The sequence below is a fragment of the Sturnus vulgaris genome, chromosome 11 (genome assembly GCF_052056855.1).
Source record: "Sturnus vulgaris isolate bStuVul1 chromosome 11, bStuVul1.hap1, whole genome shotgun sequence".
In the NCBI taxonomy this organism is placed as follows: Eukaryota; Metazoa; Chordata; class Aves; order Passeriformes; family Sturnidae; genus Sturnus; species Sturnus vulgaris.
This window is the reverse complement of record NC_142253.1, coordinates 8667043-8685510: the sequence shown is the minus strand read 5'-3', so window position 1 is coordinate 8685510 and position 18468 is coordinate 8667043. Positions and strand designations below refer to the sequence as shown.

Genomic DNA, 18468 nt, shown 5'->3' with positions numbered 1-18468 from the left:
TCTGTGGCTTTACTCAATTTCATACAGACATTTCTACTTAGCCTGGTCCCTTTGTCATAGTTATTAATAGAATTTCTGGTTATGTTCTAATTTGACTGCAGCTGGGAGTAAGGGAGTTGGTATCTGTTTCGTGGAGTGGATCCTGTTCTCCCATGAAGTTCTTGTCCCAAGTAGGTGGGAACTTTCCATCCCATATCTGTCTCTAAAGGCCTGTCTTGGAGGGTATTTCTCTGTCATATTTTGTCTCTTCCTGTTCATACATTGCAGGTTTTTGACTTATGTAATAAGAGGCAGCAGTGAGAGCTTTATTGTTCCTATCAAGGAGGGAAAAGAAGCAGAACTGATGAAGCTCAGGAAAAGTTTTTTCTTTCTTGCAACACGTGGTAAGAAATATCTGTGTTAACTGGCATTGAATTATAATCACAAGATGTTCTTTGCAACACTTCATTTACGAGCAAATTAATGACTGGCCTGGATCAGCCTGCCCTTTCCATAATTATGAAGTATAATAATTAGAGAAGCAGTATTCCAAATAATTCACTTTATTGGAGCTCAAGATTTATAGAAAGACAGTATGAGCAGCTCTATTAATGGGAAGGTAAATTCTGCAGACTGGAGCTGGTATCAGCTTTGTCTGCATCTTCATTAGGCAGGAATATTCCTATACTGAGCAAATCGAGAGCTATTTTTATTTGTCAAAACAGATGCACTTTCTAATATACTTTCTGATCGAAGAGAACAACTTGTTCCTAAAAACAAAGGATCATTATTTCACCATAGATTTTTGAGTAAAGTTGGTTGTTTTGGGTTTTTTGCAGGCACTTATACTTACACTGAGAGAGGCTTCACAGTATGGTAGTGGTATTTTTTTTCCCTCAATCATATACTGGATTTAGAAAGTGAATAAGAAAGCCAAATGACAGTTTTGATGCTGTCAAGACACTTCAGGATAGAAAACAGTGAACCCTGAACCATTCCTGACAAGACTGTCTCACAGCAGCAGGTACCACTCAACGCTGTTGGCATCTGTCTAATTGCAAATGGCTGGCTGAGAATCTTTCATATTTGTAACTGCAAATAAGCAACTGATTATTAATTCTGATTAGTCATTACTGATGCTTCATAAATGTACTGCTGCACAAAGAACAGGAGGAAATGTGTGCCCTTCACTTGGAACATGGTCTTCATAATTTCGATAGCGTGTTGTGCAGAAGTGGCTTCAAATACTTCTCGTAGGCTGGGCTCATCTGTTCAGAAAGAGAATGTGGAAGGGAATTAATGGCAATTAAGAAGGGAAAGGCTATAATTTTTTTTCTTAAGAACAATCTCTGAAATACATAAAGCTGCACTACTTAAAAAAACCAAAAACAACCAACAAACCACCAGCTACTTAAACTATGTGCAAGATCTTTTTCCCTATAATGTGTTCTGTCCTTCATAACCAGTACACCACATTCATCCCAAAGGGGACAGCATACCATTTAACCTCAGAAAATATGCTTGGACTTGAATGTTTCCTGAAGGCAAATTTTGTGTTCAGCTGTGGAATTTCAAAGGGATACCGATTACCACAGTAAAAATCTCACTCGAGGCCAATTGAGTTTTCAAACAAAGCAATGCATATTTACATCACAAGATTTTACATTACTCCACAGTATGGATGAATTGAGAAAGCAAAGTGCTAAAGACCATGAAGGATCAAATTGCCTTGTTTAACACTTATACTCTTTCTGGTTAACCATATTTAAAACCCCGAGTTTTGCACTAGTAAAAGTATCAGTGTAATAGAAAATACCCTGCATTTAGTGCTGGTCCATAATATGTAAACAGACTTCTGGCTTATTCTGTACAATATGATACAAATCAGTGATACAAAGAGGAATTAAAAGCTCTTGTCTCTTATCTGTATTGCTTTTGTTAGAAGAAAAGCCGTGTCTGCCCTGGCTGCTGTGGAAGGTGCCCAGCTGTCGTTCATCCCTACCTGGTTGGTGGGTGACCTCTGAGCCCACTCGTAGAGCCGCTGGTAAACCTGCCCGTCGTAGCTGCCGAGCGCCGAGTTCAGGCTCTTGTCCGTGAAGTCAAAAGCGTCCACCAGTGGCACAGCGTCCTTCCTGCAGAGCACAGGAGTGACATTCCTCTTACTGAAAGGGTACTGCTTTGCAAGATGGGAAAATAAATCAAAGATAAACTTGCAGGTCAGTTTCCCAGGTTTCTCCTGGAAAGCTTGTGCCGATTTTCTTCCTTGGGTGAAAAATCCCGCTTGTTCTGATTCCTCAGACGTCTCTAGGTGACCCTGCCTTGGCAGCGAGATTGGACTAGATGATCTCCAGAGGTCCCTTTCAACCCTAATAAATTTGTCATTCTGTGATGTTCTATGAATGCCCTGAGTTGTTTGCACTTCTGAGCGGGTGTTTGCAGGGTCTTGTAATCACTCAGGCTCCATCCCTAATGCAGGACTCAATCTCATGTCAGATATTTTCTCAGTAGTCTCTGCCAGTTTGTTCTTTTTTGTCTTTGTTTTATTTTTCTTATGCTGTATATGTGTCTTATAAAATGGAGTAAGGTTCCTACTAGATTGGAGATCAGCAAAGCAAATTAACCTTTATCTACCTTTCAGTATTTCTATTACCTCATCACGAGGTGTTGAGCTCTTCTAGTCTCTTCACATCTGTAAGAGCAAAACAACCCTGACCTATCCAAGGGCCCATCTAGCCCAGGGGCCAGTCTGACAGCATGGAGAGCCAGAGCACAGGCAGCACCTCCTAAGCAGGAGATGGTTTCCTTGTCCTCATCCTCCCATCATCCTGGGTGTAGGAAGTTGTGCTGGCTGTACCTCACACTGCAGGTACCAGGATGCAAAGTGGTTTGCTCAAATGTCGGCATTTCTATCTTCCAGTTCCTTTTGGGAAAGAGCTGTCTGAGGGTTTGGGAAAGGCTGGGTTTTTGTTACAAACCAAAGTGGTTATATCCTTTCTGCTAACTAACTGTAAATATGTCAATACTCCATTCTTGAATGTTAAGGTATGGACTAACACAGAAATTGCAATGAATTCCAAAGACAACACATTAGACTTTTGAAAATGTTATGTTAAACTTATCACTTAATGCAGATTCTGCTATCAGTTCTGAAAACCCTTGCTGTTTGGTTCAGCCCTTGCTTATAGTGTGTTCTTGTTTCTCTCCAGGTGGCTTAGGTAGAATTTTACATACAGTAGCAACTCCTCTGCACCGTAATTTAGTATGTTCTCAACAAACAGCACTGAGTAGTGAAAGCTGAACCCTTTGTCAAAAAGCTTTGAGTGTTGTGGTAAGTGAAAACCTTAACTCAGAATTCAGAGTTGGTGATAAATGGTGTCGAACAGATGCATCTGAAGTAGCTGTAGGCAGGATTGTTTGGGTACCAGTTGCAGCTCAGCCATGGCAACAGAGTAGGCTGTATTAGCTGTGGCTTAAGCAGATTTTGCAATGTGTGATGGGTTGCTGTGGCTGCCTCCTGCCAGTGTGCTCTGACTACATATTTTCCTGCTTTCACTCTACTGCAGATGGTAGAAAGTGTTCATGACTTCTTCATTTATAATTTACGATTTCATGTTACAGAACTTTGGAGATTGCAGAGGAGCTGGACACTTGGGTCTGTTTTCCATGAAAACAAGTTCTGAGTAGATGTTTCAATCAATTTCTAGTGCTTCCAGGCAATGGAAATAAAAACTGAAGGAGGTGAATTGACTGTGGAGATGTTGCCATAGGTACAGCAGCACCCTTTTACATCTAGCACAGGGATAAACTGGATAGCTCTGTGTGTGTCCTGCCAAAGCAGCTCACCGAATGACAGCCAGGAGGTCCAGGTAGGATGCTGTGACCATGTCCATCTGAGCTGCAGACGTGTATCCATCATGCAGGAAAGCTCCTGTATTTGAGAAGATCCCGTGCAGTGCAAAGAGGTCACAGAGATGTTTCATAATCTTCTGGATGCCAGCCTTGGTCTCGAGTTTTTCCACAGTTTCTGCAAAGTTTTTCACTGCAATGTAGTGGCAGTGAGCCTGGAAAACAAATGCAATCAACAGTGAATGCACCTCAAACACTTTAGTAGGCCAAGTGACTCAAATGTTCTTGCGAAGAATATAAAACCTTTTCATTTCCCTGGCACTTCTCCAGTCTGTATCCTTTGTTTGCTGGGTGACCAGGCCTTTTGCATTCATGGCTTACAGCGACAGCAGAAGACAGAATGTGTAAACAGTCAACACCGTGGTATCTGTAAACTCCAGGAAACTGCTTCAGGAATCATGCTAGTACTTATTCTAAGTAGTTCTGATTAATATCCCATAGAGTTTATGTGAAGGAAAGACATTGGAATGTGCTTGTGTTGTAAGTGAATGTTGGTTGTACATCAACAGGAGAAAACTTCTGTTGAAGACCTTGGGCTCATGGTACTTTGGGATTAGTGTCTACAAGGCTTCAGCTCTAGAAACACCCACTGTCACAGAAGAACAACCAAATTTGCCTCCCACTCCTATGGTTTTAAATAAACACACACCAGTAAGAGTGTCTGATCCAGAAATGACAGAAATAAATATTAGCAGACGTGCAGAGGAGATGAATTAGGCTGACCCCACCTGTCTGTGGGGTGACTCTTGCTACACTGACACTGCTGTGGGTGGTTGGTGATGCTGGGATCTGTGTGGGTTCACTCCTCCACCTCACAGTTCCCTTCCAGCTGTAGGTGTAAGCATGGCACACCTGCACTGCAGCTTTTCCTGCTGGTGTGGTGAAGTAGCAGAGGTGGAGGCCAGTGTGCACTGCAGAAGCTGCCTGAGAAGCTCAGTGGCCCTGAGTGGCCACTCCAGCAATTAACCTGTGTAGAGTCTGCCCAGTGTGAGCCACTCAGCTGAGAGCAGTCAGGTGTCAGTTCATAGAGTTGCCATGCCACACGTGTGGGTGAATTTCCAGGGAAGGTGTGGAATAAGAAGTAAATACAGAATTGCCCCCAAAAGGCAGCAGTATATCGAAATTTTAAAGTTATGGGGCAAACTCAAGGGGTTTGGATGACTTTTCCTCTCCCTGAAATATTTAAGAAACTTTGGGGGCCTGGATCCCATTTTCTGAAGAGCCTAGCAGCAGCAGTGATGATACCACAGCCAGCCCCCTGCTTATGTTAGGCTCTTCAGAAACAGTTGATGTTAAAATAAGCTGGGGAAGGGAAGGGAGCAAGGAAGGAAGGAAGACCATCACCATAACTGTAGAGGAATTGCACTTAATTGTGTATTAAAAAAAGAATTTTAGTTTTCGGAGATACAGAACAATCAACAGATTTAGTTTTCATTACTTTTTAGGACTTTTCTCCCCTCTTAATTTTTTGCTTAATTTTGTACTAATTCACTCTTGTTTTAGGGAACAAATGCTGCTGTCCCAATGCTACTTCATCTGAAAGCACCTCTTAGAAATTTGATGTATCTTTCAGCACTAGTTAACATTGCACTTATCATTGGCTTTCACTCTTTTTCTTGCAGTTATCTTTCCAGCAGATGGAAGAAATACCAAGCATGTTTCATCCTTTGCTGTGACTCCACCAGCTTTCAGTGGAGTGGCTTTAGGAAGACTCCTCTGGGCACCAGAAATGCTGCATTCTTATAAAAAGATGAGTGTTGGCTGGAGATGGTGGGTTTTTGTTGCAGGATATGGGAGGTCTGATTCTGTGAGTAGTGGCAGCATAACCTGTGAATGTATTTTTTCTCCTTTTCATTTCTCCTAGTCTTTTTCCACCTGGCCTATACAGACAGCAAATATTTCAGATCAGGAATTGCTTCTTACTATGACTTTTCCACGCTGCAGACCACAATGCTGATTTTTGTGGTGTCTCTTAGATGCCAACAGGAAACAATAAACCTCACAGAGGCTTTAAGCTAATCAAGCCATTTCTGTTGCACATTGTTTCATAAGGACAAACATCAGATAAGCAGATAATTTTTGCTAACCTTTGCAGCCTGCACCAGCTGCACTGTGCACTGGTTCCACGCATCGTGCTTTTTTACTCCAGACTGAATCAAGTCCTGTAGTTTTGCTGCTGTGTGGCTTGTGAGCCTGGAAAATTGAAAAAACATGAAGCATCTTATATGTGCATCCCACATGCATGAATTTGCACTTGGGAGTTATGTGTGACTGAAGGGCAAACTGGCATTTCTGACATCTGGAGTTATCTACACTTAGTATGAGTGAACTTAGATTATGCAAAATTGAAGCATAAATTGTGAGAAGAACCCAGACCACCCTGGTACTAAAAGATTTCTCCCTTCTCAGCTTCCAGGGTAGTTTACCAGGGGTTTGGCTGAGCTTTTCTTGGGTTGTGCATGTGTAAGGAGTTTGCAAAACAAACAGTAATACTGGACTGCTGTTACATGATGTTTCTCCTTTTCTACACAGGGATTCAAATCCTGTTTCCACCGATGAAGCTTTTTGAAGAGTGGCTGTTTTTACACTGGTTTCAATGACAGCAGGGTTGTCTTTCTACCTGATTTTCAGAGGTGACACCTATACAGCCCATAACTGCATACATAATTCTGAGACCACTCATGGTACCATTTTCATTTATGTTGAGTTGCTGAATGTGTAGTTGAAAGACTACAGACAGAATAAGAGGCTCTGTTCTTGCTATGGTATAAACTGAAAACAAACATCACTTTCTCAGGTATGTAAAATTTTAAGATTCTAATAGAATTGCTCAGGGTCCAATAAAGATTTTACTGGTTGGCAACTCAGTGATGTGGTCTGGGATTTACTTGAATAGTGCCACCAGCTCTGTGAAATGCAATTGTTTGGTAGCTCGTGGCTTAAAAACTTCTGAGTGTGAAAGCTTCATACAGAACATCTGACATGGCTGTTGATCCTGTGTAGCCTTCCTTTTCTTTTTCAGGAACAGGTGGTGCCAATCCTAGTTTAACTTATTTTATTTTACCTCCCTCTAAAGCAAGGAAGAAGCTGAGCTGTTAACACATTTCTGATGTCAAAGAGAGAAATCCTGTCTCCCATCCTCTGTACTGACCTGACTGCCACGTGTTGATAGGCTTCAGTGTAAATATCTGGATTGAGAAAATCCAACTTGTTCTTGGCTGGACACTTCCCGTGTTTCACTGCAGCCAGATAAGTGACAGATGGTGGCACAGGCTGGCCAGCACTGGCTGCCATGAAGCACTTAATCAGGAACCTGTGAAGAGGGTAACAGCAGGGTATGGTGGTGATCTTGCAGCAAACAGACATACAAAAAGTAAAGTGGGCTCCTGTGAGGAGCAGCAAGCTGTGACCCATCTCATCAGTGGCCCAGAATGGACTTGAACAAGTAATGACCTTTTGTTTTGCATGTTACTCACAATAACCTGATCTGTGGTGAGTCTCAGGGGTGGCCTGTCTGCCTTATTTAATACTACAGCAATCCATAATGATAATTTCTTCAGCAGAAACTTGATGTAGCTATTAGCAGTCTTAGCAGTGTGGTGATTAAATACATTATCAACTTTGCAACCTGACTCTCTGGAGCTTTAAAAGTGATCTGGTCTTACCCTTTGTGATCCCCAACACAGTTACATTATGTTAACACATGAGACTTTGGAGAGAGTTTAAAAGGAGCATTCCTCACTCCCTTAGTTTTTTGGTACCTCTGCTATGGGCTAGACTGACCAGGTCTGGAATTAGAAGGGTACAGCATTTCTCTCCTCCCTGCTGTTGATCTTGCAAAAAGCAGTAATGAGTGAGTAATGGCAGCATGGAGCTATGTGGTGGCTCTGACCCTGGCAAGTGCTCTGGTTTTTTCCTTCTAGTAAAAACGTAGATTATTAAAAGTTCAAGCAGCTGTAGTTTCTTTATCCTGTATTTCATCTACTCTTGATAATCATGAGTCTGCATGTTGAGAGGAAAGTGATGGAGAATGACTCATCCACTTTCAGTTTTCAACAACTTTGCTTCCTCTGAATTGACCCCACTTTACCAATATTGTGTTACATTGTACCATTGTTACATTGGTTGCTTAAAAAATTAACCACCAAACTTTCACAGTGATACTTTTGCTGTGCTACGAGGCAAAGAGGAAAACGAGGCTATGCAGAACAGCACCTGTATTCATCCCCAAACCAAAAATAGAAGAGATAATCCAGTTCCCACACACTTCCATGCTTGTAAGACTGAAGACATGAATAGTTTATGTCCTGAGCTGTATTTTTAGAAGGTGCTGTGAGAAAGGAGTAGCTGGTTTTACTGGTTTTTGAGAAGAAGTGGTAAAGGCTGAATAAATGAGGGGACAGGCTTTTAGATGAACACATTTGAATTGTTACCTGGCAGTTTGCAGGAGCAAAATGGTGTTTTCCCCTTCATAAATACAAGAGGCAAGTATTTTGGTGTACAGGGAAGGCAGTCCACTCAGCAGGGAGTAGCCATGGCCCCCACAGGCCCGGAGACAGATCTCCACTCCTGCAGTGCAGTGCTGAGTGATCACAGCTTTAAAACCCGAAGATAATGCATGGAGCTGTTAAAGAAAAAAGAGAGAGAAGAAAGCAGACTATTAATTGTGGAATCCTCAGAATAAGCTCCTTTTTTAAATGTTGTGCAATATCTGGGCATGAAATCCCTGTCAGGTCCCCCTTTGCATGGTGGTAGATCCAGTTCCCTGAGCCTGGCCTTTGGTGTCTCTCTGGGATGCTGCACATGCTGCTGCTGAGCACACTGTAGTCAGTTTATGCTTTTTTGAGTTTCTCTCAGACAGTTCTGGCTTTGGCCACCTTTGTTCAGAGTGTGTTTTCATTTCAATTGCAAAATATTCTGTTCTGTCTAAAAAGTCACATTTTTGGTTTTGGCTCAGACGTATGTGCATACGCATTGTAGATGAAGTTGTGTAATAACACTTTGTGCCACCAACTACTTGGAACGAGGTTTAGGACATGCTTTTCAAGGACTTTCCACTCTGCAGTGGTTCTCAAAACAAAAAGTTTGGGGTGGCAGAGTGAATGCTCTTGCTGACTGGTTGCAGACCTGGGACACATCATTTTCGCTCTTAGTGCTTCCTCTTTCTCCAGTCCTCTAGTGGTGAGAGGAATGCTTGTCCAGTTTGCTAAAATACTTTAACATTTCGAGAACAGAAGTGCTGTATGTGTTAATCCTGCTGCAGCTCACCTCTGGCAGCATGTCAAAGTTCTTCCTCTGGATCTCTGTGTACCCCCTGTTGAATAGCTCCTGGAGGTAGTCATTGATGAAATAAAAGGCATAGGCTGCTGCCAGCTGGGGCAGCAGTTTCTCTTGCTGAGTCTGGTAGTCAAGGATTTTTGCTTCTTGTTCCCTGTTGGAAGACAGCTGATGAAGCAGAGAAAGTGTGGACATGGGCACAGCTACTGTTACTTTACCTGCTGCAGAATGAAAATAGCATTTTTCATTACCAAGAAGCAGTGGGTGAACAAGACTGAGCTGACAGTGTGGCAGCAAATCTGCCCAGCTTGCTGAGCTATTGGAGAAACAAACCCCAAAAAGCCTAACAGGGTAGAAAAGGATGTGTGTGGTCAGTCAATACAGAGGGGAACAGGGACTGCAGGAGAGGATGAGAATGAGCCCTTCAAGGACAGAAACTTGTTAGGTGTTCCAGGAAAGGCAGTGGCATTGCACACTTATAAACTTTGGCTTTTTACATGGAATCTTTGTGGCTCTGTGCATTTCCCTGAAAATATTCGAGTCTGAATTATTTAAAGTTTTCTGAGCCGTTTTTGGATGTTTGTTATAATTTCTGCTGTGGTTGGTACATTTAGGGCTTCAATCAATGGAATTGGTTACTACAATAGTTCAGCTGCTGTGCTCTTCTGTTTGGTTTGTGTTTGAACCAAACCATGTTTTCACTAGAATCTTTCTGCTTCTGAAAGGAGATTTAAATGAAAATCTTTGTAATCCATTCAAATTAACATATCTCTTTAAAAATAATGGAAATTCAACCCTGAATACAATTCAGTGCTTAAAATGTGAATATTGAATTTCTGGATGTTGGAAGGTATTTTAATGTTGCATCCACTAGTAGGACACTATGGCATATGAATTCAGCAACTTGTCCATTTTGTCTGGATTCTGCTCAGTTATGGGATTACAGGAGAAGGCCAGTTATAAAAGACTAAGTGTCCTATGTGAGCCACTGACCTATTCAAAGTATGAAACTTATCTTGGAAAGAACTGTAAACATTCTCTTGTACTTTGACTGAAGCTCGTTAATGTAAATAATGGCGAAGCATGTTTATCATGCCCTGTCTGGGCCAGGAAATCAGCCAGTGATGGGCTGAACGATAAGATGAAGAGAAGAAATACAAACTGGCGTGGGGGAACACAGTGTACAGCCCCCCTCCCATGAGGATACATGGCATTACCCTGGCTTTAGCTTGGACTGCCGGCGAACCACTGAGTAGCGGATGGCGATGGTGCAAGCCTTCATGAGGGGTGTCAGAACCTCGTCTGAAATGAGCGAAATGCGCACTGTGGTCATTGTGAAATAATTGATCTGCTGTGACCCCTGTCTTACATAGGTGCCATCTGGTCGAACCTAGAGCAGAGAGAGGCTGTCAGATGCTGCCTTATTTCCATGTGCAATCACTATGCATGGAATAAAATGGATATAAAAATCCTTCACTGAATGCAAGCAATGCTTTTATGTATGATGGATGAAAGACATCCATTTGAAGACACAAACTCTTAGTATTTCTGGCAGAGGTAGGTTCTGCCTGCCCCATGATCCTCAGCTTCTGAATGTAGAATTCTTGATGCTGACTTTCATTTAGGATTCAGGTACCTCCTGCCCTTGATAAAACCTCAGAGACTTGCTGACACTCAAAGGAAGATTTTTGTCCCAAATTTAGACACATCCCTGTTGTCTCTCTGGCTGTGAAATGAGAGTCTGACGGCAAGTTTGTGATGTGACTCCACACATACCTCACAAAACTTGCTCAGCATGTTCTCCCTGGGGATGCGCACGTTCTTCAGCAGCAGGTAGCCGTTGTCAATGTGCTCAAAATTCATTTTGGGACCGATGTCTCCTGCAGTTACGCCTGCAGCAGGGCAAAACATAGCCTGCTTACTTCCACTTGAACTTTTTGCTCCCTGTTTTGTGTCAGGATGGGGACCTCAACAGAAGGGCATGGTCAGCTCTGCTTTTTTCCCAGCATGGGTGATCTTGCCCAAGGGGTGAAACAGGCATTTGAATGCCTTGTAGTAATTTGTTTCCATGATCCATTGACAGATGCATCTGTGCTGGCTGGGGTCAGAAGTGAAGTGTTAATGCAGAGGTGCTCAGAGCAGCCCAGGCTTCTGGTTATGTCAAGGGTTTGGTCTGGATATGGCTGAGGATATATTAAATTTCCCTTCAGGTCAAAAGGTTGGGGTTAATGATAACTACACCTTGGCTATCTCTCTTGGCTTGGTTTTGGCAATTATAACTCTCCCTGGGCCCAATGTTTTAGAAAACATTTAAGGGCAAAATAGGCAGAGCACCTGCACAAGTGCTGCAGTGTCTGAAGTTATTTACCTGGGCAGAGGGAATGGTCCCGAAGGCTGCGTATCTGCACGATGAAGGGATGGATGCCATAGCACTTCCCATGGATGTACAGCTGAGCAAAGACCACTGTGTGGGTTGCTGATCTTCCCACTGTGAGAAGAAAAACAGCCCCATTCCCTTAAGACAAGTTACAGCACAAACATTGTTAAGGGAGGTCAGCACGAATTATGTATTGGGTCTTAGGTATGGGCCAGCACAAGTGTGTGCTGGAAACCTAAATCAACCTGCTCTTAGCTCTTAGAAGCTGCACCATCATTCTACCTCTGTTGCTGCCCATGAGGCTTGGATTAATAGTTTTGTAACAGAGTATGAGAAAAAATAAACAGTTTGAGCTAATGTAATGCTGAGAGTGGGAGGTGCTGTCGCTGTTGCAGTGACTCCAGTTATTTTCTGTGAAATACCTTCCTGAAGGGAGCCAAGAATTTCACACTCGAATCCTTTATGCTGATGACCTCTCTGCAGTTTTCAGTTGTCTGAGTATTATTTACAAAGAAGAGAAGATTTATTCCTGCGGAGGCAAGAGCTTTCCTGAGTGAAGTTCTTCAGCCTGCAACCCACGGGGCTTTTGTAAATGATGGTAGCTCCCTTGTGGCATTTGAACTTGGAAAAACCCCTCTCTCTTACTTGCTTGTCCATGTGAATATCTTTTATTGAAGTCTTCGTCTAGCACCTGGGCCCTCAAATACAGAACTTAACCGGTGTAGATGGAGTAACTGAAGGAGGCAAAAACCAAAATATTTTGTGTGGTACTTACTGTCTCCAGGCCACCACTTCATGGCAGAGATCTTTGGTGTGTTCAGTATAAACTCCTGAGTAGCGGTGTCAAAGACTGCTGTTGTTTCCAAACCCTGAAGATAAGTGCCTTTGAAAAAAGAAATTAAAAAAAAACATCTGTCTATGTCTATCTCCTGGTATATCACAGGGATGGAGAGAGTGAAGGATCCCTGCAGGCTGGTTGTGGGTATTATCAGGGTTTGTGGTTTACCCTTCTGATGAAAACCATGAATGAGAATCCAACCACGCCCATCCCTGTAAAGGATGGACAGTTTGGAGTCAAATTCCCATGGGAATTAGGGCTGCAGCCTTGTGCCATACAGAAATACTGTTTTCCCTGCAGCCTTACCGTGTCCCAGTTCAGTCTGTGCATAGCTTCCAATGATCTTGTGCTCGGTGGCAAGAGGAATCCACTTGGCAATTTGTTTGTCAGAGCCCAGCACTGAAATACTTCTCATGAAGACACGGTGAAGGAGGAACGCGACATCTCCTGACAGTGCCCTGCAGAGAAGGCACAAGGGATGATTTTAAGGGGATGAAGTTTCAGGCATGTGATGAATGAGGCAGTGGCACTGCAGTGGTCACCAGACAGTACCACCTGCTGCCTTTTGATTTCTGCCTTGTCATACCTTGCCCAGCACCCAGCATCAGCACAGTATGGCAGGAAAAGTGCCCTTCCCAGCTGCTTTTGTCTCTTCTTTCATAACAGAGTTTGCATATGTGTTGGTCGCTCATTTCACTTGATCTTGGAGGAATTATCTGTTCTGAGTAGCAGACACTGAGCTAAAAGCACGACCAGCTCCAAAGCTCCTGAGTCTATGTAACATTTTGTATTTTTATTTTACTTCATAGGATTTTGTTTTCTTGATTATTTAAGTCAGATTTTGAGGTTGAACTAAAAAGAAAGAACAAAACAGCACCCTACTTGAAAAACCCCAAACCCTAGCAATTCATTGTGAGGCATATTACACTGAGTTACACATGTAGGTATCTGGGACCTGGACCTCCTGAACCTTCCCATTCTGGAGAAATACCACGGCATGTTGGGTTTGTTGCTGTACTTTTTGCTGTTTGCTTGCTGCCTATTGCTGTCAGTGAACAATACTGGGGTTCATGGAGATTTGTCCTGAATTGAAATGTTATTTTCTTGAGGAAAAATGCAAATACATCCAAGTAACCCTTGGTTTATTACCTGGTCAGGTCCTTTGCCATCACCATTTGCATACATCCTAAAAAGCACTATTCCAGAAATTATATATGGGGACTTGGGTACAGTGATTTCCATGGTGCAAATGAGAAATTTATTTAAGTTTTTTTTGTGTGTGAGAAATAATAAGAAAACACGAGGAATATAACTATATCCCTCTTCCTGGGATTCCTCAGAACCTGGCTGAATCACTTCAGAGATACAGGTACATGTACAAGTAAGTGGCTGTGCCGTTCTCAGTAGCTGAGTGGCTGTTAGCACATTGCTTTACTGCAGTGCTCTAGAGAGCATCTCCTTTCACATATATACCTGCTATTGTTAACAAATGGCTCTGACCTTTCTTTTATACTGGCCCTGAGAGAGAATTAATCATGCTGAAACAGTGTGGGGGGGAAATATGAACAAAGAAGTTAAGGGGAAATTGCTTTGATTAACAGAAAATGACTTAATGAATCCTTGGCAGCCTGGCCAGAAATAACATTCCTTTAGCTGCGATTTGAAAAGCTGGATTTCAAATTGTGTGAGTGATTCACTGTGCCTGGCACCAGGAGCCAGGATTCTGTCATAAGAGCTTGGTGCTCACCTGGAGTTCCATCAGGCAAGAGCTGTCCTGCCAGACAGCTCTGCTCCTAGTCCAGCAAATGGGACAACACAGGGCTAGTCTTGCTGCAGCCTTTGGCATCAGGGGGCCTGATAAAAGCACACCTGAGTGGGAGAAGACATGGGATTTTTTTTTTTCTTTTTTTTTTTTGTTTTGTTCTGAGGGAGCAGTGGAGAGCTGCTTTTTAATGGGAATATAATGATCAGGTCCAAGAGCTCTTGATGTCACATTTGCCCCTTCACTAGTTCCACTCACTGTAAATGGTGAAGAGCTCAGCATAAAAACTCATCATCTTTCATATGATAGGGACAACTTTTTAGCAGGGCCTGTTACCATAGGGCGAGGGATAATGGTTTTAAACTAAAAGAAGGTAGATTTAGACTAGACATAATGAAGAACTCATTTTCAATGAGTGTAGAGAAACAGTGGCACAGGTTGCCCAGAGAGCTGGTGGATGCCCCCTCCCTGCAAACATTCCAGGTCAGGCTGAACAGGGCTCTGAGCAACCTGATCTGTTGAAGATGTCCTTGCTCATTGCAGAAGGCTGGACTAGATGACCTTTAAATGTCCTTTCCAACCCAAACTGTGCTATTTGTCTATGAAATGCCAAAAACTGGCTCTGAGTGTCAGCAGTGCTGTGTAAGGGACAGACATTGCCCTTTTGAGTGACACTTCTGAACTTGCACCTTCCTACCGGGTACGTGACCCTACCAAGCAGACAGTGCGCCCTGAGCAACAGCCAGCCAGGAACTGATTGAGCAAAGGGGGAAAGGAGGGGCAAGCAAGTGAAATGTGGAGCTCAACCCCCCACTAAGTGTTAAGAAAACTTTTAAGGAAAGGACTGTGAAAACACTTTATTCTCATTTTACCTACAAACTACCTACAAATTAAGGTGAGTTTTTAACTTTTTTTTCCATTAATAAAATATGTGTTTTCTAGATACACAAAATAAAATCTTTAATTTATTTAGAAGTCAGTAATGTAACTGAAACAGCACCATTTTCAATTCTGGTTATACATTTAAAAATGTCTAAGGGGTGGTATGAGAGCTGCAGCACAAGTAAGGAGGTTGTTGCAGTGGAAATCTCATGCTGTGGTTGTGAACTGCTGTGATCTATCACACTGTACCCATGTGCTGCTCTCTGAGAAGTTCCCAGTTGTGTACCACCATTTTCCCTTTTCCCAAGTGTGCTGCTGAAGTAAAAACCTGTAGCACATTTTTATCCAAACCTTTTCTGTCAGCTGTTGGCCTTTCACAGCCTTTGCTAAAGCTGATTATTTTTGGCATACAAAGCTTTAAAAAAATAGTTGTACTTAAAAAAAAAACCAACCAAAAAAACCAACAAGAAATCACCTGTAAATGTACTTATATTCAGGTCCATTCTCAGTCCATCCCATCTCATGCATCTTTTTCTGGAGATGAACGGCCTTCCTGACTGCTGCTTCGTACCTCTCATTCTGGGTCTGGAAATACTGATTTTCTCTGCTAAATACAGGGTCAGATTCGATAGCTTCCACTGCAAAGCAACACAAAACAGTTGGTTCTCCTGGGGCTGGGGAAGTGCAGGCAGTGCCTCGAGCCATGTTCAGGGAAGAGCAGGCAGGACTGGACTCGTGGATACTGATGCTGTGATTTTTAGGGTGTGATTTTTAGGCAGGTTTTGTTTTGCCAGTTCTGGCTCCCATGGCTGTCACATCTAACTCTGAAAAGCTGTGGGTTTGGGGAAGCAAAAGGGGAACTGAGTGGGCCTGAGAGAGGAGAAATGGTGACCCTGCAGGGTAAAGCACCTTCCCTGGTCAGGGTGGGAGAGGTGACTGCTGGCAGAAGATGCCAAGGATCCCTCTGCTTCCAATTGCTGTGAGAGCAGTAAGGGCTGTGGTGAGCTGCATTTTGGCCAGGCTGTGGTGAGCTGCATCAGCCAGAGGGTGGGTTAAGGCCAGAGCCTGCTGGGTGTCCTGCTCAGGATGTACCAGCCCACTACACTGTTGCAAAACAACTCAGTCTCACTATTTCTGCATCAGTTTGAACACTCCCCTCGTCCATTTTGCCTTAAAACCTTGAGTCTATTCATGTGGAAGGTTACACTGAACTCCAGTGGCACTGAAGAGGGCGATCCCAGTGGCTGCGCTGTTTTCCTTTGGTTAGTGTATAATATGGATGCAGTTACAGAGACAACAGAGGGTTTTTTCTTCTGTGTCTTCTCAGCAACAGTCATTTTTTGGCACACCCATCATGAGTGAGAGCAGCTCAGCCTGGCTGAGCCAACCTACGCAAGAAATTCCCCACCTGGATGAGCCCAATATGCAAGGAGGGAAGCTGGCTGTGGTTCACATGTGATGTACATTTCTGCACAGCAGTACCAGCCCCTGCACGCACTTCCCTTGCACATGGATGCTCGACCCTCAGTTCTTGTATTCCAGTTTAACCAGTCTTGCTAGAGACAGGGATGGGAGCGGGGAGGAGGAAAAGCTTCAGACAGCAGGAGTGTCTGCGGAGGAGTTGTATTGATTTACATGAAGAGAAGACTCCAGCTCCACACTCCCACTTTTTAAAGAGATGGGGGATAAGCAAATGCCCAGGAGCACAGACCCCACTGTGCTGCAGAGGAGGAGCAGAGCAGCAGGACATAGGCATGGTCTGTGCCAGCCTCCACCAGGGCTTCCTAAGGGTCACTCACCCACTGCTCTCCGTATCCGTGTCTGCTCCGTGCCGCCGTCCAGCAGGGCTGTCAGCCTCTCCACGCAGAAGGAGGCTGTCTGCCTCTCGCTGCCGAGGTCGGGGTTCACGCTGCCGAGCACTGACCCCGGCGAGTACTTGCTGGTCTCCAGCAGAGCCATCCTGGAGGCTGCGCTGCTCTGCAAAGGGACGGGGCTCCTCTGGCACTGGCACCCGTCAGTGATGCCTGATGGGGGTGTTGGCACAGCAAGGAGTGGTTTTGGTAGGTTGGCCAAGATGTTGTACCTGCACAAGGGTTGCATGAATATTTTGGCACTGTCCCGTCCTCTTTGCAATGGACAATGGAGATTTATGGTACTTTAAAGAACTCGAACTGCAGGGTTTATAACGTATTTTAAAACATGGAATATTTTTCTTTTCCCAGACTGTCCCCAATATTCTATGAGAAGTTCATGCTGGAATATCCCAAACTATATGTTAATGTTTACAGGAGTTTCTGGCCCAGGGCTCACAGTGCTGCCTCTGTCCCCGGGGCTCAGCTTTACATTAACCCCTAACCTAATGTTAGTGAGATTGGTCACAGGACACTAGTAAAAACAAAAGCCGTGGTGAGCAGAAAATAAATCAAATTTTCCCCTTGAAGAGACTGCTGCCTTTCCAAACATCAGATTACTTTAAGAAATACAAACCCTGGAAACCACTGCAAACGTGTTATTAATTCCTGCTTTTGCTGACATTCAGGCCTTTAGTCCAAGGCGTCTTGCTGGAGAGAGCAAAGTCTCGGGGCAGCACACAGGGTTGGGGTAACGCGGCGCTGCCCTTGAGCCGTCACGGGGAGCGCGGGGCTGGCGCCGGGAACGCCTCGGCCTCAGCTTCCTCTTCCGTGAGGAAAATGCGATTGCTGTGTCTCCGTGCAAACGCAGCCCCCCTCGTACCTGGTGTCAGGCGTCCCCCGCGGAGCCGTCCGGCCGCTGCTCCCCGCCTGGGCCGCGGCTCGGGGCCGTGTACCGGGACCTTGTCCCCGGGGCGGGCGGCGCGGCCGCGGCTGCTCCTGCGAGCGCTGACCTCTGCAGGCAGGACAGTCCCACAGGCCCTGCCTGCCAGGGCTCTGCGCTCCGCACAGGGCTGCTCCTGATCCCGCTAAAGGCAGCTGGAGACTGCACTTCCAGCTCCGTCACAGAAGTGACACCCTGCCCTTCTCCGGGTGTTTTTAATTTTGATTTATTGTTTTCCTAGCCTGCTCCGGGTGGAGAGCAGCACGCCTGGGGCTGGCGCTGCTCCTTGCCCGGGGGTTTGACGTGCTCTCAGGGATTTCCCAGCCCTGTGGCACTGCCCTCAGCCCTGCCCGCAGTGCGGGGAGCAGGGCTGGCATGGGGGCTGTGCCGGGGGCCGAGGGAGCCTGACCCGGGCATGTGCTGCCCTCATCCCCGGCAGCACTGACCCTGTCCCTGCTGCTGGGCAGGAGATGGGAGCTCACAGCACTGACCCTGTCCCTGCTGCTGGGCAGGAGATGGGAGCTCACAGCACTGACCCTGTCCCTGCTGCTGGGCAGGAGATGGGAGCTCACAGCCCTCGCACCCTGCTCACCTTGGCTACAGCAGGATGAGGAGATTCCTCTCTTCCTGACAGGAGAGGAATCCAGCAGAGCA

At 44.7% G+C, this 18468-nt stretch overlaps 1 protein-coding gene and 1 long non-coding RNA gene across 2 annotated transcripts; one reads left to right on the top strand and one right to left on the bottom strand.

The window, feature by feature from the left end:
- The first annotated feature begins 79 nt into the window (after positions 1 to 79).
- On the top strand, positions 80 to 6752 carry LOC148222474 (uncharacterized). Its single transcript, XR_015806024.1, has 4 exons — positions 80 to 170; positions 268 to 383; positions 1922 to 2195; positions 5508 to 6752. It is a non-coding gene; the product is annotated as an uncharacterized LOC148222474 (long non-coding RNA).
- On the bottom strand, positions 527 to 17909 carry ACOX2 (acyl-CoA oxidase 2). Its single transcript, XM_014872830.2, has 15 exons — positions 17755 to 17909; positions 16821 to 17104; positions 15497 to 15659; positions 12684 to 12835; positions 12315 to 12422; positions 11531 to 11650; positions 10939 to 11054; positions 10380 to 10552; positions 9154 to 9316; positions 8319 to 8509; positions 7037 to 7198; positions 5973 to 6078; positions 3823 to 4040; positions 1982 to 2111; positions 527 to 1247 (listed from the first exon to the last, which is right to left on the bottom strand). Exons 2-15 carry the CDS (start codon positions 16978 to 16980, stop codon positions 1185 to 1187), a joined length of 2025 nt encoding a protein of 674 aa, XP_014728316.1. The 5' UTR covers positions 16981 to 17104; positions 17755 to 17909; the 3' UTR covers positions 527 to 1184.
- Positions 17910 to 18468: the final 559 nt, after the last annotated feature.